Source organism: Aulonocara sp. 'chitande type north' Nkhata Bay, linkage group LG6, assembly GCF_057382095.1.
Source record: "Aulonocara sp. 'chitande type north' Nkhata Bay isolate Kocher_YH1m ecotype deep benthic linkage group LG6, A_spYH_male_GT1.1, whole genome shotgun sequence".
NCBI lineage: Eukaryota > Metazoa > Chordata > Actinopteri > Cichliformes > Cichlidae > Aulonocara > Aulonocara sp. 'chitande type north' Nkhata Bay.
In genome coordinates, this window is record NC_141349.1 from 36,596,037 (window position 1) to 36,619,866 (window position 23,830).

At 39.2% G+C, this 23,830-nt stretch overlaps 2 protein-coding genes across 2 annotated transcripts; both read right to left on the reverse strand.

Moving 5' to 3' along the window:
* Positions 1 to 6,894: 6,894 nt before the first annotated feature.
* rps15a (ribosomal protein S15a) lies at positions 6,895 to 14,660 on the reverse strand. Its single transcript, XM_086296715.1, has 5 exons — positions 14,539 to 14,660; positions 13,591 to 13,728; positions 13,271 to 13,350; positions 12,857 to 12,942; positions 6,895 to 7,028 (listed from the first exon to the last, which is right to left on the reverse strand). The coding sequence occupies exons 2-5, from the start codon at positions 13,721 to 13,723 to the stop codon at positions 6,935 to 6,937; spliced, it is 393 nt and encodes a 130-aa protein (XP_086152841.1). The 5' UTR covers positions 13,724 to 13,728; positions 14,539 to 14,660; the 3' UTR covers positions 6,895 to 6,934.
* Positions 14,661 to 15,934: 1,274 nt separating this feature from the next.
* On the reverse strand, positions 15,935 to 23,830 carry notum2 (notum pectinacetylesterase 2). Its single transcript, XM_086297688.1, has 12 exons — positions 23,733 to 23,830; positions 23,314 to 23,641; positions 23,147 to 23,199; positions 22,485 to 22,580; positions 22,309 to 22,369; positions 20,490 to 20,602; positions 20,261 to 20,363; positions 19,704 to 19,892; positions 19,505 to 19,605; positions 18,464 to 18,611; positions 17,845 to 17,892; positions 15,935 to 17,399 (listed from the first exon to the last, which is right to left on the reverse strand). The coding sequence occupies exons 2-12, from the start codon at positions 23,637 to 23,639 to the stop codon at positions 17,096 to 17,098; spliced, it is 1,542 nt and encodes a 513-aa protein (XP_086153814.1). The 5' UTR covers positions 23,640 to 23,641; positions 23,733 to 23,830; the 3' UTR covers positions 15,935 to 17,095.

The window sequence follows — 23,830 nt, forward strand, 5'->3', positions numbered from 1 at the left end:
CCCTGGTGTTCCCCACAGCAGCGACGGCAGCAGCAGTGGGATCCCTAGTGATACGCCTAAGATGGGACCCGGAGGAGCACGTGCCCTTGAGGACAGCCAGGGACTGCAGGACAGAATGGATGGCTGCATTCACAGCCATAAATTCACTGCTTCCTAACTATCTCATTCATCATATGCACACCAGACTCCTCGGCACCGCGAACACACCAACACACACCTCCCACCCACCACTCCTACCTCCCTGGTTTGCCCTAATAAATAAGGCATACAGGCTGAGATAGAGCAGAGAGTGAAAAACATGAGATAAGTGTATCAGCAAAATGACCATATGACAATGCACAGCCCTCTATTTCACCTTGGAATGCATGAATTCATTCAAATTTGGGGAGACAACAGCTCTCCTCTTTCTGTCTCTCTCTCTCTCTTTACATTTTCATATCTTCTTCTCAGCTGGTCACCATTTATTCCAGAATTTCCTCGTGTCTTTGTAGATACGGCATCAGCCTGAGCTGTGTCGGGTGGTGGAATAAATCACATGGCTGGGAGTAGAAGTGCAATACAGAATATGATCTCATGCAACACCAGTATGGTAATGTGTTTGTGATGGTGCAGGAGACACATTGCCTGAGAATGTGTAACCTTATAAACTGAAATCACTTTAATGTTGTTGTTTACTCTGATGCAAAGGGTATTGTCTGCTTTTGATTTTTGGCCTCTGATTCTAATTTTCTTGTTTTTTCTTTTTCCCCGCTATAAATGCAGATGGAGGATGTTGTTTCATCTTTGCAACACCCTTTTTTATTAGATTTTTAGCTGAAACAATCCAACTGAGCTTCGCTGTGTCTTAGAGGAACTCCGATTTAATATGCAGCAGACTTTGCTTCCCACCTTGTGTTTGAATCTCGATCCCAAAAGGTATATATAAAATGTATAAATTCATAAAAGTGTCTTAATTGAGTTTTGCACATCCATTTTTCCTTTCTAATCATCTTTGTTTTTCTCCCTCATTTCACTGTGACCAGCAAAATGATTTATGGCAGCAGAAGACATTGTAAGGCTGAGTAAAAAGAAATTTATCTCTTTTGACTGAATCCACTTTTCATACTTTTAACTGCTATTTCAATATTAATTCTCTTATCTCTGAATCAATCATAATTAGTCTTGCTGCTTGCCAACCAGCTTGGCCTGAATGTAGTATGAGGACCATGACCGGAGGAGGAACGCTCCGCACGAGACATATTTCTACTGCCCCCAAGTGTTCAGGAAGAAAACTGAAAGCACAAAGGAGGCAGAAGCCCAGCTGGTATTAAACACACTGACACCATCTCTGAAAACTGATGCTATAGCAAGCAGCTAATAAGTTTCCAGACTCCAGTGGTTAGTCTCTCATTTTGCTGTGATAATGGATGTGATGTTTGCACAAGAAGCTCTGTGTCCACTGTAAAAGCCTTCGCTCTTGCGAGGAATTTGCAGCAATGAATTGCTGCGCTCGACCTCTATCGCCATTGCACTCGGAAAGAACACTGAGGGACCAGATCATTTCACTTCACAGAAGTCTCATTTCTCGGCCCAAGTCGCTGAGAGAATTACTTGAGGCGATGGAGACTTTGTCTACATAATGATAGAGGTTAGCGAGGAGCACAAAAATCAATACGGACAGAACAGCACACAACCCCATTGAACTCCTTGAGAAAAAGCAGGCTGTTAGAATTCTCGCCATTACACTAATGTTATTATTTCACACGTGGGTTTGGTTTCACACAGAGACTGTAGAGCAACATGCTTTGTTTTACGGAAGAGGATTAGGGCCACTGGGGGGAATAAAGTGGGCACGTCTTTTTTTCCCCTTCTTTTCTTGAATTCTGAGATTAAAAGTCAGAATTCTGACTTTTTTCTCAGAATTCTGAAAAAAAAATTTGATGAAAAAAAAATCAGAATTCTGACTTTAATCTCAGAATTCTCACTTTAATCTCAGAATTCTGAGATTAAAGTCAGAATTCTGACTTTTTTCTCAGATTTTTTTTCCAGTGGCCCTAATCCTCTTCCGTATTGTTTTGATGCCCCGTCCTTTCAGACTTTATGAATGACCCCACCACAGTATACAACCCCTGGTAAAAATGATGGAACGACCACACTTGGATAAATCGCGTGTATGCCACAAAACTATTTTGTTTCGGTACATGTTTTTTTGTTTTGTTTAATAGCACTTCATTAAAAAATACCTCAAACCTCAAATAAAACCATTTTACTTAACGATAGATATTTTCCTCCAGATCAAGTGGAGACAAACATTTTGAAATCATCAACAAAAACATCACAATTAGTACTTTATTGCAGCCTTTATGACAGCCTGGATTATCCCAGGCATGAACTCTATGAATGATAAACAATATTTTCCATCAAGCTGGTTCCAGCTTGTAAATAGCAGCTGACAGATCAGCTTTGCAGAATGGACCATTGTCATGCACATTTTTTCGGTTTCTACCATAAATTTTAATTGGATTGAGATCTGGACTGCTTTAAAACTCTGCTCTATTAAGAATGCATTAATACCCTGAAAATGACTTCACGATGGCCAAACTCACTTTCTATCAATAGAATCTTAGAGAGTCCAAGACTTCTGGGTAAATTTGTGCATTTAAAGCTAAGGTCCACCTGTCCCTTACCTGATATGCAACCCCATATCATAAATGAGTGAGACAGTATGCTTGTTTCTTTCAGGCAGACATAAAAAAATCCAGTATCATGTTCTTGGCCAATGCAGATTCACGATCCCTCAGTGAAGATCAATTTCATTCAATCATCCACAGTCCACGATCACTGCTCTTTAGTCCACAGGACCTGTTTTGGGGGGTTTTCTTGTTAAGGTGTTAGTGGTGGCTTTCCTTTGGTTTATCTATGTGTAAATCCCTTTCGATTCAGCCCATTTGCTACAGATCTATCACAAACATTGACTCCTGTTTCTTCCCATTTGCGTTTATTGTGCATTTTCCATTTTCCAGTCATTGCTTTGTGTTTTCTGTCCTGGTGATCTGATATGTGATCTACCCCTATGTTTTCTTTTTATAACTTCCTCCTTTGTTTGCCATTTTTCTAAAATTTAAGAAGAGCTGATTAGGAACGACCAAATTCTTTGTAATAACATTTATCACACTTCACTTTACAGTACAGTTGTTTCCTCTCTTGCTGGTGCTTCCTTTCAATCAGATTGGTGCAACAGGTCATTAAGGTCTGTGTTTTACATATTTAGATTTGTGCATGAATTTGTTTTAGAAATGCAGATTACAAGTAAAAAATCTAATGTTAAGTTACTAATATATTTACTTTTATTTATTTTTTCATATCTGTCATTTATTTGTTAGAAAGTTTTTAAAAAATCTAATAAACATTCTGCAAATGCGATAATATTATATAAATAAATATTTAAAAAGTAAATCTTTTTAAAAAAAAATCTCCAAATGAAAATCATCTACAAGAGGCTTAAATTTCAAACAACTCTCACTTTGTCCCGGATTAGCTGCTCTACTGTTTTTAATCCAAAGAGCAGACTAGTGAGCACTGAAATTCACCACAGGAAACTCTGGCAACTGTTGAATTCTGCATCACATCAAAGAGCACTTAAAGATAAGGCGACATCCAAAAGTTCAAGCTGAATCAGAAGCAGGCCTCTTAGCAGTTTAGCAGACTGTAGCACACTGGTGAATCCACCAAGGAGTGTCTCAGAAAGAAATAATGAAATGGCCTAGTTAAGAAAAGAAGCCTACATTTTTAATCCCAGGGAAATATTGTGGGGGGATTTCAGATGGCCAGAATCTCCTCTTATGTGCTGAGAAACATCTCTGTGGTGGACACACACACACACACACACACACACACACACACACACACACACACAAGGACTTGCTTGTGCTAAAGGTGTGCTATGTTAGCCTCCACAGAACAACATTACAACATTTTTGTGTAATTGAATTTTCCTTATATAGCAGCTTTAAACGCGAGCACTGCATTAATGACTCATTCTGGGTCGTACTTATTTTTCACAGTTGTGACTCAATTTACTCATTTGTACTTTGGTCTAACAGCAGGTAAAATAGTTTCGTTTATGGTAAAGTTTATTTTTTTTAATTTTACACAGTTTCTATAGTAAGAAGTTTGAGGGAAAATCCTCAGTACATAAGCATGTCATCACGCTTTCACAAAAACAATATTTTGTATCTAATACATTCAACAAAGGCTCACAGAGACACAATCTAGTTGCACTTACATTGCCTCTGGCTCTTTCTATCAAAGCAGGCCAAACAGCAGACTTTTTATTACGGTATTAATGTATTCTATTTGTTTAGAGAGCTGCACATCTTCACTTCTCCTCTGCTGCAGTTCTCTAAAGCCTTTGGGGACATCTCAGGGATCCAGCTGACATATGGTGAAGACAGGAGAAACATGTTGGAGGCTGCCAGGATGTGGACCCCAATCCCCAGATGTACAGTGACATATTGTCTTCAAACAGACCGTCTCTGTGGCAGAAACACTGAGAAAGACGGAGAAAGACTTTTCTAACCGCGGGTGTTTTCTCCCCCAAGCCATTTTCAGTTTGAAAGAGCCCAGGCACTTAATTCTCTTCTTGCTGTTTCAAGGGGTTGCAGCTACTCCTACGGATCATCTGAGGGGCTAAAACGGGTTTATAATTACCATGAAATATTAGTAAATTGCTTAGTTATGTTAAAAATACAGGATGCCATACTCACATTACAACAAACCAGCAAACTGACTCAGCAGAAAGAATCTGGGCTTTGTCATTGACTTTTAAAGACAAATTAATAAACTGCCATAATCTTAACAGCCTGTAGTTGGATTTTACAGCGAGGGGGCTACAAAAAGTAACACATTGTGTGTGTGTGTGTGTGTGTGTGTGTGGGGGGGGGGGGGGGGGTTATGGGCTAATTGCAGGATTTGGTGAAACCAAGTAATGTAAGAGGGGGTCCTAAAAGTAGCCCCAAGAGATTACTATGTAACGTCTCGATATAGAAATGACCAAGCCTGAACTGGTTATGACCACTTAGCTTTAGTGCATTAATTATAGCACCCGCAATAAACTGGGGTTTATAGGAAAGGGTGTTTAAATAGCACATAACACGTAATTAGAGGTGTTTTCAGTTTATCATCCTTTTTTAAAATTATGCAAATCCCAACAAAGTGTACTGAGTAATAAACAATTTGTGCTAGCAAATATTATTTAAATGTTAACACAAGTTGTTAATTACAATGAAAATGTGCAGATAGTTCTTACAGAGCTTTTCTGAAAGTGAAACCGGTTTTACTTAATTTTGAATTACTTTTATAACTTTCTGGGAAATGATTGTAATTCTTATGGTATTTCATTTTTTATTATTTTTGTAACAAATTTAACTTTATTATCAATTTGCATATTGCAAGTGCATGGCCAATGAAATACAGTAGCTTATACCTGTAGCCAAAAAAAAGGGAAAAACAGCATTTATTGCTTATTCTTTTAAACGGGTATGCAAATGCCAGAAATCCATAGTGAACAAGGAATAGGTTTTAAAATTTTTACTAAGTCTGTTCCCAGGGGAGCAAATTTCCCTGAAGCCCTGATGATTTATTCAAGTGCTCTTTTAGAAATTGTTTTAAATGTATTTCTGTATGATTAGAAAGTTGTGTTTAAGCAGAAGACATGGGAGAGGAAGGCATCTGAGGTGGCAAAGCTCTCAGACTGAATTCATAATTGCAACATGACCAGTGTCTTTCATCAGCTCACACTGGATGCTGCCCTGTGGCATAATTGGTTCTGCCTTTGAGTCTGTGTAATATCACATTTTTTGCAAGCCATCCAAACAGTTCAACTTCTTAAGTTATACCTTTCCATCTCATCTTTGCACATTTTGCCTGATGTCCCCAACCTTTAAAACATGGGCCAGCTCAAGTTTGTTTCCCCCCCCCCCCCCCCATTTTACAAGATAGCAGTTAAGTGCTGTGAACCCATGAGGTATTCAGTTTGTGTGCTCTTCGCGCACAAGAAGCACTTGAACAGAACTGTTGCATTAGCAGGCCTGTTACCTTGTCTCTTCAGTGTCTTATGCAAGGTCAGCAGCCATACTCAAAGAGGATGGGGACGAGACCAAATACACAAAGGATTCCTAGGAAAAGTCTCAGTGTGTGCAAAGGCAAAAGGAGGGGGGCTGTTTTTCCCCCTTCAAACAAGTTGTTATATCTATAGCAAAGATTCAGCAGCTTCTAATAGCCATTAGAGGGGGGGGCACATGTACGGCACAGATGTATTTATTTGAGGTTTTTCCTGAGCCCAGACTCAATATCTACCCACTGTCAGCGTATAGCTTTATGGATGAAGTCCTCTAGGGTCTGTTCCCAGGTCACAACAAAATCCAATCACTCGTACTTTGTGTAAATGGTTTCTAGTTGTCTCAATAGGCAGCCACATGCTTTCAGGTGATGCCTGCGGGCAGACTGATCAATAGATCATCACTTTCTCAATTCTCAAACCAATTGGAGCTTTGACCGAGGAACAAACTGGTTGAAAAATTACTTTGTCTTGTCTGCACTGCATTTGTAGCAGTTACTGGGTTTCTTTGTGGACTTTCAGGCTTAGCTGTTATCTGAAGCCACTTTACTATACATCTCCAATTTCTGGAGTTGATGTGGTTTGTGTGGTAGTTCAAACCTTTGAACACGATTCATGTTCTTGTTTTGCTCATTGAGCCTACTTTTGTACAATTATGATTAAGTAACATTAATTGTAGTGCCACAGTGACACGTCAAGTTATCAAAGAAATCAAACCATCAACCGCCAACAGCACACACTTCAAGTCCTGGCTCAAACACTTCACTGTACGTAAGAAATCACAGTAGCCTGCCAGCTTTCCTCTGGTTGTTTTTTTTATTTGCAGTTCTTTACATTTTAGAAAAAGAATCCAAGGATTTTGCCTCCTGTGTGTTTTCGTCTGGCCTCTTCATGATCCATGATGCCAGCTGAGGTGGTCAGCACAATGTATCTATGGAAACAAGAGTCAAACAGAGCATTAAAATGTGCAGCACATTTATGACTGCATCTTCCAAAACATTAAGTGAAACTGCTGCCAGCTATGGGAGTGTTTAACAAGAAAAAGTACCAACTTCTATATAGAACTCCCAAAATTACATTATATTTTACCCTTCTGCGCTTTACCTAAACAGAAGCTGCAAAATATTCAAATAAAGCTATTAAAAAATCCCATTGAAATATTAACCCATACTTTAATAGAGAGTCAGTGGCTGATGCAAACTGGGCCCAATATGTCTGCAGGTTACTATGGATTTCATGCTCCAAAAGCAACTGCATTTAACATAGGGCTGGGCGATAGAACGATAACGATATGTATCGCGATATAACTTTTACTCGATAGAGAAATTAAACTATCGCGATAGACTTCACCGCTCTTGTCCTCTTAAAAAATAAAAATAAAAAATAAAAAAAAAGGTCAGCCAATCCAAATTAAGTAGCGCAGAGCTGAACCAATCACAGCCGCAGCGTCACGTCGCGTGACTTGTTACGTACAGCACAAGTGCCAAGCCGCACGTGTGTTTGTTTGGGAAGCAGCCAGCGGGTAATGGAGGAAATGAGTGCGCCGACTAGAAAAATCAACCGAGCGTGACCGAAGAGAAAACAGATGATGGTTCCAACGCCGGAGAGATTGTCGAACGGAAGAGCCATAGAAGTTCCGTAGTGTGAAGGTATTTCGGCTATTTCAAGTCTGACAAAAAACAGAGTAGCGTGCACTGTAAATTGTGCCGAAAGCAAGTCTGGAAATACAATAAACTGGTGCATGCGTCACACTGTGCGCCACGTTATTGTTTCGGTGAAATGAATTTCTACAATACTGTTACTGTTAATTGTACTCTCTGCAGTGTTTAAATGCTTACATATACACACAGTTACTGTCCGTCCACACATACGACTCGGTTCTGCTTCTATGCCGCAGCTTTGTTTACTTTTTCCCACCGAGGCTTCTAGACTTCTGATTGGCCAACATTTCTGCACGGTTAGGAATCTAGCGCCACCTGCTGCTTTGGCATGTTCATAGCAGCGTTTTCCTTCATTTCTGCCTTTATGTGTGGACGGGATTATTTTTTAAAACGAAAACGGAAAATCTCAGTTTTCAAAAATACCCGTGTACGTGTGGACGTAGCCTCAGTCTCTGACTGGAAGCGCTAATTCGTCATTCGGCTTTTGTCAGACTAAAGTAACTGTTAAAGCTGTTTGAAAAGCTAAGCTATACAACAAGGAGAGATTGAGAATTTCCTTTTAGTTCTCAGTTTATTTGATATTGACAAAAGTTAGTCAGTTTTGTCTGTTCTTCTGTAAAACAAACTAAGATTTATTTTTAGAATTAATATTTTGTTTCTAAGTGGAATTGACAATTTAGTCTGTTTCGTTTGTTCTATTTTGAAACTTAACCGCTTTAGCGGCTGCCTTTTGTGTAGTTTGCAATATTTGCCTTTATTTATCTGAAAAAGTCTCATGTTCCTTAAGTACATCTACCCTGTTGAACTTATTATGGGAAATAAATATTTAAATAAAAACAAGCTGCTGATTATTTCACATTTTACTTGTGAGCAACGGCACATTTAAATCTTACAAATATAGTTATTTGGCTTATATCGTGATATATATCGTTATCGCCTGAAATGAAAAAAACATATCGTGATATGAAAAAATCTCGTATCGCCCAGCTCTAATTTAACACATCAAAGCTTAACTACAACTGTCACAACAATCTCGATCCTATTCACGCTCATTTTTGGCATTTCCATTCAAAAACAAAAGGATCTCCAAAAACAAAGACCTTTATCTCCCAAATTAAAAGCTTGGGCTCAAATTCAGTGTCCACATACGAAAATATTCTAATCAAAATTTACCAAATATTTCTTTGTAAAAACAAGTTTGAGTCTGCGTATACTTTGCAGTAAAATATGGGACTCTGAAGTGCTGCTGTTAATGTTGCATTTCCAGCAAAGTATAAAAATATTTTGCCTCACAGTTATTACCCATAGTTGTCCCAAAAGCTCTACGAGCACAGGTCTTTAAAAGTTAAACTTTCGTTCACCTCAGAGCTGGTTGAAGTTTGTGAAGTGCTACAGTGTGTTTGCGTTGCTGGAGTTTAGTACTAAAGTCTGCTAAAATTAATCCGTTGTTGAGATTTTATGGTGTAGAAAGAAAATACTTCGTTCTTTCCTAATTAAGTCCAAATGCACCCAAGAGAGCCAACAACAGTACAAACTGTACACCATCCAGGGCACGCACCATGCCCTTTATTTCCAACACCAACCACTCAAACCCTTACAAAGGAGCGGAGTTACATTGGTAAGTATGTAGACAATCGGTGCAGTGTTAATTTGTTCAAACATAGCTGCTGTTTAATTCCTTACTGTCCAATAACAAAGGTGTAAAACACCCACATTCTAATACTGATGTGCTTTTACGATGTGTGCTCTCCTGTCATGCTTGACAGAGCATAATAATCACAAGTTTATTTGCCACATTTATTGACATTGTCGCTAAAAGCAATATACTGTCTGCAAAAGATGTCACAACATCATACATGTACATGGTCAACATACATGTCTGAAGCAGTTAAGTATGCTTGGCTGCTTTAGTGAAGTCTGTGCTCTCGAGTCTGATGCTGATGGAATTTGTCAAAGCAAAACGCTAAATGTAGCCTTAACCTCAGGATAAGGTAACACACTGCATCATGTCTCAATGTATGCTCAATCATCCCGGTAAGTAAATCCCAAAAGGTTGATTCTCCCACTGAAAACGCTACATCCAGATGAACAGATTCAACCTTTTGGGACACTGCATCATATTACCATTAAAAAAAGAAAAAGAAAAAAGCTGTAATTATTAGTTTAGGACATTTAATTCTTTAAATGCAGTCTTTAGAGGAGCTGCTGCCTCATCAGTGGACAGACACCAAAAAAGCCAACTCATTCTCAGTTGCTTGATTAAAAGAAAAAAAGGAAAGAGGAGGAGGGGGAGTGTCACAGGGGTGACACCAAGTTGGCTGAACAGATTTTAGGCCTCAACAGTGATGAGATGTCACTCAAATTGGGGGAGTGTTATCTGCAAAACGTATTAAGGGGCATGTGTGGGAACCAAAATTTTTATAAAAATTCAGCCAAAGTTCTTTTCCAGCCACACGTATGATAACAGCTGCAGCCTCCCTCTCTGTCAGACACAGTAATGCCACAGTGGAGTCAAGGTGGGTAATGTTTTTTTTTTTAAAAAAAAAACTATAACTAAAAAGTCTTTATTGCTCTGCTTTCTGAAGCCATTTCTTTGATCTGTACAGTGAAAAAAAATTCTAATTTAAAAGTTGCTGGTAATGCTGTTATGTAGTCGTGAGTTAGGCCTTAGAGATGTTTTTAATGATAAAGTTGGTGTCGCAAGGACAACAGATTTCTGGCCTGCTACCAATACAGGGCGGAGGGTGAGGGCGCAGACAAAGGAGACGACACAGCCAAAAGTACATTTGGATACCTCAGAGAACCACCATGGGGGAGAACAGCTCAACTATCAGCTAAAGCTGAAGGCCAACTGTCATTCGCTACTGAAAGCAACACCGACAAAGTCAGTGACCCTGAGCAATTTGGAATCAAAGGAAACTTAAGGATCCTTTGACACGCTCACCCCCAGGAACCTTGTTTTACTTCATCCAGCTAGATCTTCACAACTAAATCTTTTAGTCATCTTGATTAGAGTGAGACTAAACTGTGAGTGACAGAGTAAAATAAATGTACACAAGTGATTTATAAAACATGGGTAAGGGAAGCAATAATGAATGTAAAAAATAAAGTAGTCATTTCATCCTGTTTTCATAGTACCTGGAGATAAAATTGTAAATAAAATTAAATTACAGCCCTACTGTAAGCACAAACTACATCAAAACCTTTGAGTAAAAAGACAATTAGAGTACTTTATCACACCACCTGCTCAAGAAGCATTAAACAGGTTTTTAATGCTTCTTAAAGCTGTTTTTTTTATGAAGACACTTCAATCAGCTGCATATCTTTAAACTCAGCTACAGGCTGAGACAGCAGCAATGTCCTCTCTGCCCTCTAGATCACAACTGTAACAGATCGTAAAATGATCTTTCAGACAGATCATCCAACCAACAGGGAAACACATTAACAATGTAATGTGTGCAGGACTACAGAAACAGTGTGGTAGCCATCTGATCGATGGGCCTAGTATAGTTCTGTACTAGTCACACATCTGTCTGAAAAACTATTACCGTATTTTCACAACCATAAGGCGCACTTAAAAGTCTTAGATTTTCTTCAAAAAGTGCGGCGCGCCCTATAGCGCAGTGCGCCCTGTGTGTTGTAAGGAGGACGTAGTAGAGAACACCATGAGAACGCTAAAGGGTGAAGTGTGTGCGTTGACTTTATTGCACATACCTGTATAAAAGAACAGGTATGTGCGTTATGCAGGACATCGTTGTTTTAACAACCCTGAAAATGGCAAAGAGACACGCTTACGAAGCACAGTTTAAACTGAAGGCCATCAGCTACGCGGAGGAACATGGAAATCGAGCAGCGGCGAGAGAATTTAAGATTAATGAATCGATGGTTCGCAAGTGGAGGAAGCTGGAAAACAAGCTCCGGCAGGTCAAGAAGACGCAGCTGAGTTTCCGCGGACATAAGGCGATCATCGAGCAAAGAACGAGCGGGAGAAGCGTTTCGACGGTCACCATTCGGCTAAAAGCAGTTTCACTTTCACTTTTTATGAAACGGTGCCATTTTTCCATCCGGACCAGGACTACGGTAGCGCAGCAACTTCCAGCGGATTATAAGGAAAAGCTGGCCATCTTCCGCTCCTACTGCAGCAAACACATCGGCGACAAACACATCCAGCGATGGATGACCGATGGAGACCACAGTTTAACCAAGAGTGGAAACCAGCGCCGGGCGAGTTACGCCACAATTTGCCAATGGATTGTAGATGCTTGGGCTAACATGTCTGCTGGCACTGTTGTTCGAGCTTTCGCAAAAGCCGGCATCATTTCCGAGGAGCCGCACGGCACGGAAAGTGACTCTGACAGTGAAGAAAGTGAACCTGGCATGTTTGATGAAGATTTAGCGCAGCTGTTCAATTCAGACACAGAGGATGAGGACTTCGATGGGTTTGATTGATGATAAAAATGTGAGTACCAAACTTTGTTTTGCTCCTGCTTTATTTTTAAATACGCACACTTGTATGCTTGTGTGTTGTTGATGATGATTACTGGTAATAAAAATGTGAGTAAGGTACCGAACTCAGGTTTGCTCCCGCTTTATTTTTAAATACGCATACGGTACTTGTATGCGCCCTATGATCCAGTGCGCCTTATGTGTGTGTTAAATACAGTAATGGCACACATAACTGAGACTGCGCCTTTTAGCACAGTGCGTCTTATGGTCGTGAAAATACGGTAAGAGTGCAATTTAAAATAAATAAAAACATCCACTTGTGGCTGCCTTATACAAAATAAATCTTTGTCCAGTTGCATTGTGCCCAAAACATTTAAAAGCGACAAACGGCGATACTTATGCTACAGTTACTCATAACAAATCGAGACATATGGATCGACACAGTTAACCACCTGAAACACTAACCAACTACACCATTTTGTCAGGCAGGGCCAACAAAGAGAAGGCATCAGAGGAGCAAATGGCACACCTTTCAAACCAGAGCCTCACTCATCATATAGAGACATTTAGGGGCCAAAATACACTTAGAAATGCCTGGTTGCTCATTTCTATTGGTTTTTGCATTCAAAGTGTGATGACAAATAGTTCTCACCCAAACTGTCTTGAGGGCAGCAGGTTGTTCTGCCACTTCTCCAGGTCCTTGAGTTGGAGATCAAAACGTGGACTAATCACACCACACTGACAAGAGAGAAAGAGTGGTTTAGACTCCATTCACAAAGCATTAAAGCTACAAGCAAGGCTAGACAATGATAAGAGTTAAACCAAGTTTAACATATCGAAATGAAAACAATGGCCACTGACTTATTGGTACATAACTGTAAAGACTGTATAGAAACAGCTTCTCTGTCGCCATTATCACTAGAAGCCCTTTAAGACCCAAGTTAACTTAAATGGCACTAACATAAAATTATATTTCCTTCAGTCGTTCATAGCAAAAGAAACAAAGCATGTGTTTAAAACTATCAAAGAAGTGACATGAATAACAGTGCAGGTTGGTTATATTTACCTTGTTCAGCCTGCCTGTGAGATTGACAACAATTTTTCCGGCTCTGTGGTCATCAATGATCTCAAACTCACCAATATAACCTGCAAGGCACAAATGACAAAGACCATTAAGTTAAACACGTTATTAATGCGCATAATTATTATACACATTAAGTTAAACACATCAGGGTGCTTCTAGAGGTCTCAAATTAAACTGAAGTTATAATTTTACCAACTGTACACACAAACAAAGCAGTCAGCCCTTCAAGATGCTTTACAACTGCATGTGGTGCATAAAGTATCAACTTGGAACGCATACACCTTTAACATAATGACACTCACCGTGCTTCATCATGACGGTTAGGAAGCGCACAATAACCTTGGAGCAGGGCCTGATGAGGACCTGACGTTTCCCACGCTTCTCAGCATTGTTGATGCTTTTGAGAGCATCTGCGAGAACGTTCATGCGCACCATGATGCCTGTGGACACACACACAAAAAAGACTTTTAGCATTAGATCCAAAGGCCTGGACAAGAAGGAAATTAGTGAGTATCATCACCATCGACGCTCTACAGACTACACTAGAACACTGATGGTGAAACGTTACAAAAAAAAACAACTCAGTGAATTTGACAAAAATGCTCACTACACTACAAAGGAGGACTTAAGTAAAAGAAAGCCTAGTTAGCAAAACCTTGCTAACACGAATCATGCCGACCCTTTTCCTTCCGTCTACAATTATGAGCCTGGCGGCTAATATTTTCCAGAGATGGCAGGTTAAATACTGCTCACACTTTACTCTTGACAAGTAATGCTGTGGCTTCAGTTACACTAAGAGAGGAAAAACGGAGCCTTCCACTGAAGCATGGTCATTCATGAGCACTCAGATTAGCTACTTAGCTTATCCAAATGCAAACGCCACAGTAAGTAGTGCCCTTAGTTCTGCAGTTACAACGGTCAAAATATTATCGACAATATGTACCATATACAGACCTGTACGGACAGCTAAAATGTCTTATTCGTTGGACATTTGAAACTCGCATAACTGGGAGCAAAGCTAACAGCTATCAAGCCATCAAGCCGCCCTGAACGCACCAATTCCCGGGGCCAGGCAGTCCCGCTAACACAGGACAAAAATTATGAATCCGCTTCACTAATGGAAACCATAATCAGCCCAAATCATTACTACCAACTTTGACTTCGAAATGGACTCACTTATGGATTATTTCACAATATGATGCTTTAGATACTTAAAAGATTGAAGGTGACGATGTAAAAACACATCTTACCGGTTCTGCAATATGGCGGAAAGAGGAAGTACGAAAATCTTGCAGTGCATTATGGGAAAAAAGGTCGAGACTTTTTCAAGCCGAGATGGCCCACAGCGCCAAAGCCCAAACTCCCCCAACAATGCCCACGTACCGAAAAATTCATGTTTATTTTGTCCCTGAAAACTGCCAGCGTTTTATAAGAAGTCTGACATTTATAAGTAACTAATATTTTATTTTGTTTGGCAGGTTTGGAAAAATCGTCTTATTTTTTTATAGTTGTGGGCTTAAGTGGGCCACTTTCTTCGACCTCAAACAAAGATGAAATTCAGAAAAATAAATAACTTTACTGTCAAGTGTCCCTAAGCGCTTTGTATAAATGTGAAATTTAAAGCAGTGTCCCCAAGGGACGATGAGTGTACTGCATTAATATCCAGGAGCTTAACTATGAGTGCTTTTAAAAGTGAAAATATATGAATATGAAAATATACATGAGTATGTACACAATATTATTATTATTTCCAGTCCTAAACCTGGCTAAGGGCATCCAGCATATAATAAAACATGCAGATCCATCTGATCTGGCCACCCCTTAGGAAATACGAGAGAAGCCAAAATTATATTTTGTTTGTTTGTTTGTTTTGCCCAGGGAAAATATTGAAGTTCAGAATAGATATTGTAAATTGAAGACTTGGAAAGGCAATTAACTCTCAATGTCATGTCTCAGTGAATATGTCTGGTCATGGTTGTATGTTGACAAATTTGTGAATATTCACACTAACTAAAAACAACGCCATTTCCTGTTCTTGTGTTTACTTAGTAAGATTTGTTGACGCCGTTGCAAATAAAATTTCCAATTTCAAGGAACACTTTTTTGGTCATTAGGCAAATAAGACTCTGATTTTTGTTTTTTAAATATTCTCATAAATGAGGACTCAGAGATTATCTTAGCCTGGAATTTGAAGGACAGTACAGCCAGTGTGCTACCTTGGTGGTGAGTAAAGAAAAAAGGGGCATATATTCATGTTAAAAGGGAGTTTTTTCTTCCCACTTTTGTCAAAGCACTTGCTCACAGAGGGTCATCTGATTATTGGTGGTTTCTCTGTAGGTTTTTTACCTTACAATAAATCCTTACAATTTAAAGCTATACAAATAAAACTCAACTGAATTGAATTGAACTGAACTGAATTAAACACCATCATTTATGTCATTATTTCATATTGTTTCTGCTGTTCTCACATTTGCTAACAGTCTCTATGGACTTGGTGCTCCTCATAGAAGGAAACTGTAAAATATACTTTCAACAATTATTGAATCTTCTCAATGTGTATTCTGACTCAGACTCTGTGAAGAGTATAATAAAACAGATTGCAAAGTGCAAACTCTCAGATCCACATCATATTTTTTATTCCACATTTTGACACGTGCAACACCCTTATTGCAGTACCTAAAGGAAATTAAAACATACAGATACAGCATTATCTGTAAATGCAAAAACAGCACAACATTATGAAAAATCATGCTTTAACAACAATGAAGGACTGCAATATTAAGCCCTATGAAATACTAGTTGCATTATGTCTGTGTATGTCACTAGACATAGATTGTCACAACTGTGCAGTGAGTAACTGCAGCGTTTTTTGTTTTTTGTTTTTTTACATTAATAAGTTCACATGTCAAAACTGTGTTTTTTTCCTTGAATAAACTCACAAATTATTGTGGTAGGTCACTGATCACCTTTGTCTGCCCTACACAGAAATATTACAATAACTAATCACATTTCTATTTTGCATGCATAGAAAGTATGTATAGATACTATGTAATATATGTATATATATAAATATATGTATGTCAGCATAGCATCAGAATCTACACACTCAAACTAAGTCACCAAAATCGGTAGTGTCTTTGGAACTAAGTGCACCAAAAATTACTGAGTAAAAGTAAGTGAAACTTTTTGATATGTTTTCTCCAAAAAAGTTGAACATTTAGCTCATTTGTGTATTATTATGTAGTAATCTGATTACTAGAAATTTGACAGATTCTGTATTTTTCAATAATGCATGGTGGAAATCAGTGAATAACTAAAACAGACTGTAGATAAAGAGTATAAAGTTTAACTGCTAAAAGCTGCATGAACACAAAAGCATTTCTATCTTGTTTGAGCAAAATGTTTGTGTCTCCGTCAGCTTTCAGGTACTTTCTATTCATTACAACTCTACTACCATGCTCTGATGTTACATGTTCCTGTGGAGTGATCAGGCTGAAAGTGTGTTGTAGGAGGTTATGCACAGCCATCTGCTAAACACTAAGCTTGTTGATCAGTACAGCTGCAACACCTCTTTCCACTGGTGTCCAGTAGAGGGCCCACTAAACCATTCAAACCCAGATGCAGTGACATACCCTCCAGCCAAGTCTCAAAGTGAACAGTCATGTGGAGCATAATGGAATGCTGAGTAGCACAAGACATAGTAACCAGATTTCTACAGCATTTCTATGGTTACGTTAAATTTTCAACACATTTGTTTTCATCTATTAAGCCTCTGGCTAACCTTTCGTGTACCCTAAATTTTCACACTTAGCCACCATTCCTGACCATGCTGACAAGAGAATCTGCATCTCCCTGGGGATCCAGGCCCAGCCTCTGGAGGTCCAGACCCATGGCTACCAGCATCTGGAGCAAGGTAAGCTCCTGCTGGGTGGTCTTATCCACCAAAGCTGGGCAGGTGGGGTTACACTGTGGCCACTGACAGGAATCCACGAGGTGAAAAGGACATCCTTTAGCCGGGGTCCTGTTGTTACGTATTGCTTCCAGACTCCTGTCCCAGCATTGAAGGGCACGTGGCAGAGACGTGCCTCTAACTTGAAAACTTGTCCAGTTACTTTAGGAACAACAAGAAGGAGGAGTTATGAATTAGAAATAAAGAAAGAAAAATGGGAAGGTTGTCAGAGTTAGTAATTAAGGACCAGAAAAGGGCAAATGGCAGGAAACTGTTTTACTTTAAGGTTTGCAACTGCAAGTGTTGCAGCATACAAAGCTACAAAAGACCTTGAACTTTCAGCTCCTGACTTTGATTGCACTCACTTCAGCATAACTAAGTATACTTATACAAGACTGCAATGACCCATCAATGTCCATGTGAACAACTAAATAATCTCTATGTTAAAGTGGTACTGGGAGGCTAGAGAAAGTGTGAAGTGGCATTTGGTGACAATGTGGTTTGATGAACAAGCAAAACAAAAACAGCAGCATGAGCTCACTGGGTAGATATGACTGCTGGGGAGAAAAAACAAGGGTGCCAGGTGAACTTGAATATCCATTCTTACCTTTTGGTAATTAGTGTGTGGGAGAGACAGGACGGAGCAAATACAGCCCTAAAAGACACGCAAAGAGAGAGCATTTGTTAAAATCCATCTTGATTTATTTTTCAACTAGCTATAGTAAGATTTGAATCTAGTCACTGCGTGATGACGACTTTTGACAGGAATGCATAGATGGCACAGAGAACGTCAAGGAACTGTTGGATGTTAACATAGAATTTGATTGTCTGCTGTTTTAAATTGCTGGCAGTTCACTCAACAGTTACAGGCTTTGATATGTAAATGTACAAATGGAAAGTGGATAGTAGCTCACCACCACTGCTCTGCAAGCTCTATTACATTTTGTTAAAGTCACCAATTCTATTTTAAAATATTTTTTTATAATTATAAATTGTAGATTGAATTGATTTCCTGATCTATTAAAACGAATGATTGTATTTGCCACTATCAATGGTCAAGAATATTAAAAGAAAACACTAAAAAGCAGTTCCGTGTTGTCGAAAGGGCTTAATTTCAATTTCAGGAAATGGCTGGAAATCAATGAGTGCTAAACATACAGTTTTTATGTTCTGTTAATGTTAGTAATGTTTAGACGTCAATATATGATAAGTTCTACGGAACTTACGTAACATCTCTCAGGGAGTTTTTGAGCTCCAAGCCCAGGTTCTGTATGTACTGCCACTGCTCCTCAGACATGCTCTGTCCCCCTATATAGATGTTTTCCACCCTCAGCTGTTCCTCATCAAACAGCCACTGTACAATAAACACAGGGGCTGTAGGGAAAATAACATTTAGTTGATCAAATCAGTAAATTCCATCAAGTCTATTAGTCACTTCCTGCCAGTTATTAAGCTGTATCCACACACACACACACACACACACACACACACACACACACACACACACACACACACACACACACACACACACACACACACAGATATATACACTCCCCTGGATGAGTAGGGGTCAAACAAAGTCAGGAACTACCTGAAGAGCTACGTAGGGTCTTTTGGATTTATGTTCACCGCCATGTTCGTGATCTTTTTTTTTCTTTCTGTGTGTACAATTTCATAAGATCTGCAGGTTTTTGCGCTGGCCTCAGTTGGTGATTAAATTTGTTATTTAGACCAGTCTCTAAAAAGTTTTTATATTTAACAGCCAAAATGAAAAAATCCACCAGTTAAACATACTGTTACTAGCCACACTGGCCCCCTTTTCAATGATTACAGTGAATACAACTCAGAATGTCATGATCTAAAAGTTTACGCACCAGCGTAGCAGTTAGAGTTTCAAGATTTACATAGAAAATCTCTTTTCTTTAATTTCAGACCCTGATTTGGAGATTTTGACTAAACGTGCTTTTATATGCTTTGCTGATTTAGCAACTTTAAAATTCCATATATGTGACAATAAAGATCTTAAAAGTTTGCATCGAGGGCTATAATATTCAGAAGGCCTCTAAAAAAATGATGCAGTCCAGATGAACTTACATTGGCTTATCATGTCATCAGCGTGGGAATCAGTCTGTTCACTGATTGAGTGAAGGAAATTCACAGTTCTAATATGTCAGTGCTCATTATTTCTGAACTGCTCAAGTCATGTCATATGGTGTGCATTTAAATTTAAAACATCATCATAAACAAAGACACCAGTCAACACTCACACGTCAAAGTAGAGTATAGTCTATGACCGAAGAAGCACTTCCACTCCTCCCCTCTTTTAAAGAGCTGCCGACATCTGTCAGGAACAACCCCATTCCACAGCCTGAGATAATAATGCACAGTTAATCAATAAAATTCACGAATAATATGATTTCCAAATCCTACATCGGGCATAGGAAGAGATCTAAATATTGTCTTCACCTGAGTCCAATCTTGATAGCATCCTCAGGTGAGCAGGAAACTGTCTCAGGGCAGTTTGGTGATCTTTGCTGCTTGCTCTCCAGAAACCAGCCTGAGTCCACGAGGCCTCGGACCTGAGCTTCTGCACCAAGCTGCTGGAGCTGACTGGCCACCCTCTCAATGTTGAGCAAAACACCTGTTCCACCAGCGCTGCAGGGGAGCCAAGAAAATGAATAAATAGTTTGGCTTTGAGGGTGACATTTTTGTTTAGGATATCAAACTGACAGTGCATGCCAGCTCATAGCGGGGAAGTAAACATTTAGCAGGTTTCACATTCAGTTGATCCTGTTTTAGGGCCCGGGGACGTCTCAAGAACCATGCTGCTAACCTGGGAGGAATGTTCACCATTACAGGGCAAGGCCCTTTAATAAACATTATGTCACTGATCACAGTTGACTGTAAACATCTTCATTGTTAACAAGAGGATGCACCCAAAATAGGACTTTAATGGTAGATATGGAGACGGTCCAGATGGTACAGAGACTCTTGTCCATCAGAGCACAATAAAACAAACTCACCTGCTACCAGACAGCATGACAACCTTGGCCTGCTTGATTCCTTTAGGGATGAGATCTTTGATGACCTCACGGATGATTAGGGATCCCATGAAGTTATATTCAGCTGATAGTAAAGACAAGTATGACAAGATTTGTATTCTCTAATTAACTGAACATTTAGAGAATACATGTTTTCTTGTATCCAAAGGAGCTACGGTTACCTTATTGTAAAAGATTTGAGGAAACTTACTTGCATTTGTATTCCTATCTCTGACTTTGTCCCTGCCTTGTCTTGGCCTGGAAGGGGGTGTTGGTGCAGGCCCAGTGCCGCTCCACACATCACTGGAACAGTAAGGGATGAATCTGCCATAAAGAAGACAATCACATTTGTTAGACTAAAGCTGGAGGCCCTGAAGTTGGTTTCTTCCCTCCCCCATAAAAATCACCTCAGGCTGGAGCTGACAACTTCTGTCATATATCAGAAAGTGGCAAATCTCTATTTTGATCACACAGCCTGCATGTTGCTGAATTTCAGAAACGAAACTTTATCATTAAAGATTAAAATTGCTTGCATGGATGAAAGCGGAAAGTTAAAAATATCACCCAAAACACTACACGCATATGCCAGTTCACCACGCAGTATATATCCTGCTGTGCCACCAGACTTTTCAGACGTTTCTTTCCTCAGGCTGTGCGATCACTAAAGTCATCCTCGACATTTCAACATAAAAAACAATCTTCAAAAGAAAGAAAGAAAGGGAAAAGAAAACAAAATAAATTATTTATTCGTCATTAATCGGTGATACAGTTTTGTTGTTGTGCTGCATAATTAAGTAATCTTGTCTGACATAAAAAGGGTCACTGAAAGTGTTGCACGCACAAGGAATTGTGTTTTCAATCCTTTTTAAGTCAAGCATATTACCAGCTGCATTAAGAAGATATGTTTGCTGAATCCCTGATTATGCAACCTTTTTGTTGTTGTTGTTTTTCGATACAATCATTTTAGGAACTGTAACATTAGACACTTTATCCAACGTTTCACACACAAAAAAATCACCTAAAACAGCTTCAGGAAGCGACCTTACAGCTAAAAACAAGTTTTTTTTATAGCATTTCTCAGATTAGTGCACAGAAAAAAATGCACATTTATGTGTTAATTTAAGTTAATTTAATTTAATATAGCTGTTTTCAGTTTTCAGTTTTGGCCTGGATGTTTACAGATATTTGTGAATATTTATTCAGCATATTTTTTCTCAATGTAAGTAATGGTAAATGGCCTGTATTTGTATAGCACTTTACTAGTCCCTAAGGACCCCAAACCGCTTTACACAACCAGTCATCCACCCATTCACACACACATTCACACACTGGTGATGGCAAGCTACATTGTAGCCACAGCTGCCCTGGGGCGCACTGACAGAGGCGAGGCTGCCGAACACTGATGCCACCGGGCCCTCTGACCACCACCAGTAGGCAACGGGTGAAGTGTCTTGCCCAAGGACACACGATGAACTGGAGAAGTTTTATGACATCCAATAAAAACATCTATAACTTTTCTCCTTTAAAGAATGAGTAAAGAATCCATAGAAAATACACATACTCAGTAGCACTTACACGCAGAAAACCTTAGTTTTAGTCCAATTTTTTTAATTTTCGAAGGTTTTTACAAAGACATTCTTTATAAATGTTACCAATTATATCTTGATTTACTGAATATTCTTCCCTAAAAATTATTTTTCTGTCAAGAGGGTTTCAATATATATAAAGTGACAGAAGATCTTGATGTAAAAACATTTCATTCTGATGTACAAACATGTGTTTATGAAGTGTCTATTTAGTAAGATAACACTTCATTTACATATTCAAACATCAAAGTTCAGAAAATTTATAATACAAAAAAATAACAATCTTCATATTTGTAAGTTGAATGTTTAATCCTACTCCCCTGCAGTGTCTCCCATTATGTACACAAATTAATTAATACAACAACTATGGGAACAAAGAAAAAGTTGTCTTTATACACCTTCATTAACCGCAAAAATACAAAGCACATCTATGCAGGTACTTACACAATATTTGTGTTATGCCAGTGTGGGTTGTCCTCAGCTTTAGAAGATAATATTCCACTTCCTGTAAATCCAACAATCGCTCATTAAACAGATGTCCACTTGCCTCACTAGTCAAAGAAAGCAACTCTGTGGAAACGTCTATGAAAGGCATTCTGAAACACTGTCGGCTGACTAACCTCTTTTAGTTTCAGGCCACCCCGATGAGCTCATTAGTCGGGGGATATTTTGGTACCTGTAATCACAGGTCTCTCTGCTGTAGCAGCACCAGCCACCTAAATATAATAGACACTAATATTAGACATTCACATCCAAGATAGGGACACCCTTGTTAGCCCATCACACAGGCCTGTGAGGAATGGTGAAAGCAATGGTTGCACCTGCAGGCTGCTACACTAACATGACCATAGTATGCATTAACTGTATTATTATGGGGTCTTTACCTTACAATATAAAGCAGCTTGAGACAATTGTTGTTGTGATTTGGTGTTATATAAATAAAATTGAAAAAAGATAATAATAACAATAATAATTCACAGTTGAGCAAAAGACTAGAATGATCTCTTTAATTTACAAACTGTCAGCATGCAGATTGCTCATTTTTGCTGATTTGTCACTCAGTAACATGCAGGAAAATGATTTGTGTTCAATATCAGAGTACAAGTAAATTTGGAAGACACTCCCCCGGTGTTAACCTCAATTCAAGTCTGTGACACGCAGCAACCAAAAAAGTTGACAGGACAAGATGACATCCACATTAAGATTCCAATGAGCGGGTGTCACGCTAAAACAAACTGACCTTAGGGGACTAAATTAACCATATGGGGTTTTAAATACTCACCTTCCAGAAATAACAACCATCGGCGGCTTCCTCTGAATTCCTTTAGGTAAAACCTGTAGAACAAATGAATGAGCATGAGGAGAAACAGAAGATAAACCATCTTTGTAAAATCACTGACTCAATCAGGAAACAGACATTAAAGAGCAAAAACAACCAGAACTTCTCACCCAGCTACTGTCCCATCATTACATGTAACTTGTGTGTTTGTGAGGTAGTGCAGCCTCATATCATCTGTCTGTTGTCCAGCTCCACGAGTCCCTGCAGCACCTTCCTGTCTTGATTCGGCTGAGCCTCCGGTGTTTCTGGAGGTGCTTCCAGTTCTTCCAGTGCTTCCTGAAGTAACATCAGCTGCGGAGGCAGACTGGCCAGCATCACCTTGTTGGATCCCACTAGACTTCTTTGTGGACTTTCCAGTAGCTTTAGCATTACGGTTGTTCTGACACCACAGTCCCCCAAGCAAGAGCAAGAAAACAAATGGACCCAGTATCTTCATATCTGAGGCAACATAAAAAATTAGGGACATGCTGATTAATTCATGCAAAACATGAGAAATCTTCAAAAACTTTCCAACTTGCAAATACTTTACCTTTCAAAGAAGAATCAGTTTTGAAGATTGCTGCAATGAACCCCTCACCCCAAGGGTCAGGCAGATAACTGGTTCTGCTGGAGAGAGAGACTGGTGAG

Coding starts and splice junctions, on each gene's coding strand:
- rps15a (XM_086296715.1), bottom strand. CDS start 13,723: ATGGTGCGCATGAACGTTCTCGCAGATGCTCTCAAAAGCATCAACAAT. Junction 13,351..13,590: donor AACCGTCATGATGAAGCACG/GTGAGTGTCATT, acceptor TGTGCCTTGCAG/GTTATATTGGTGAGTTTGAG. Junction 7,029..12,856: donor CTGCCCTCAAGACAGTTTGG/GTGAGAACTATT, acceptor TTGTTTCCATAG/ATACATTGTGCTGACCACCT.
- notum2 (XM_086297688.1), bottom strand. CDS start 23,639: ATGAAGATACTGGGTCCATTTGTTTTCTTGCTCTTGCTTGGGGGACTG. Junction 19,893..20,260: donor GTCATGCTGTCTGGTAGCAG/GTGAGTTTGTTT, acceptor GCTCCCCTGCAG/CGCTGGTGGAACAGGTGTTT. Junction 17,893..18,463: donor AACTCCCTGAGAGATGTTAC/GTAAGTTCCGTA, acceptor CGTGTCTTTTAG/GGCTGTATTTGCTCCGTCCT.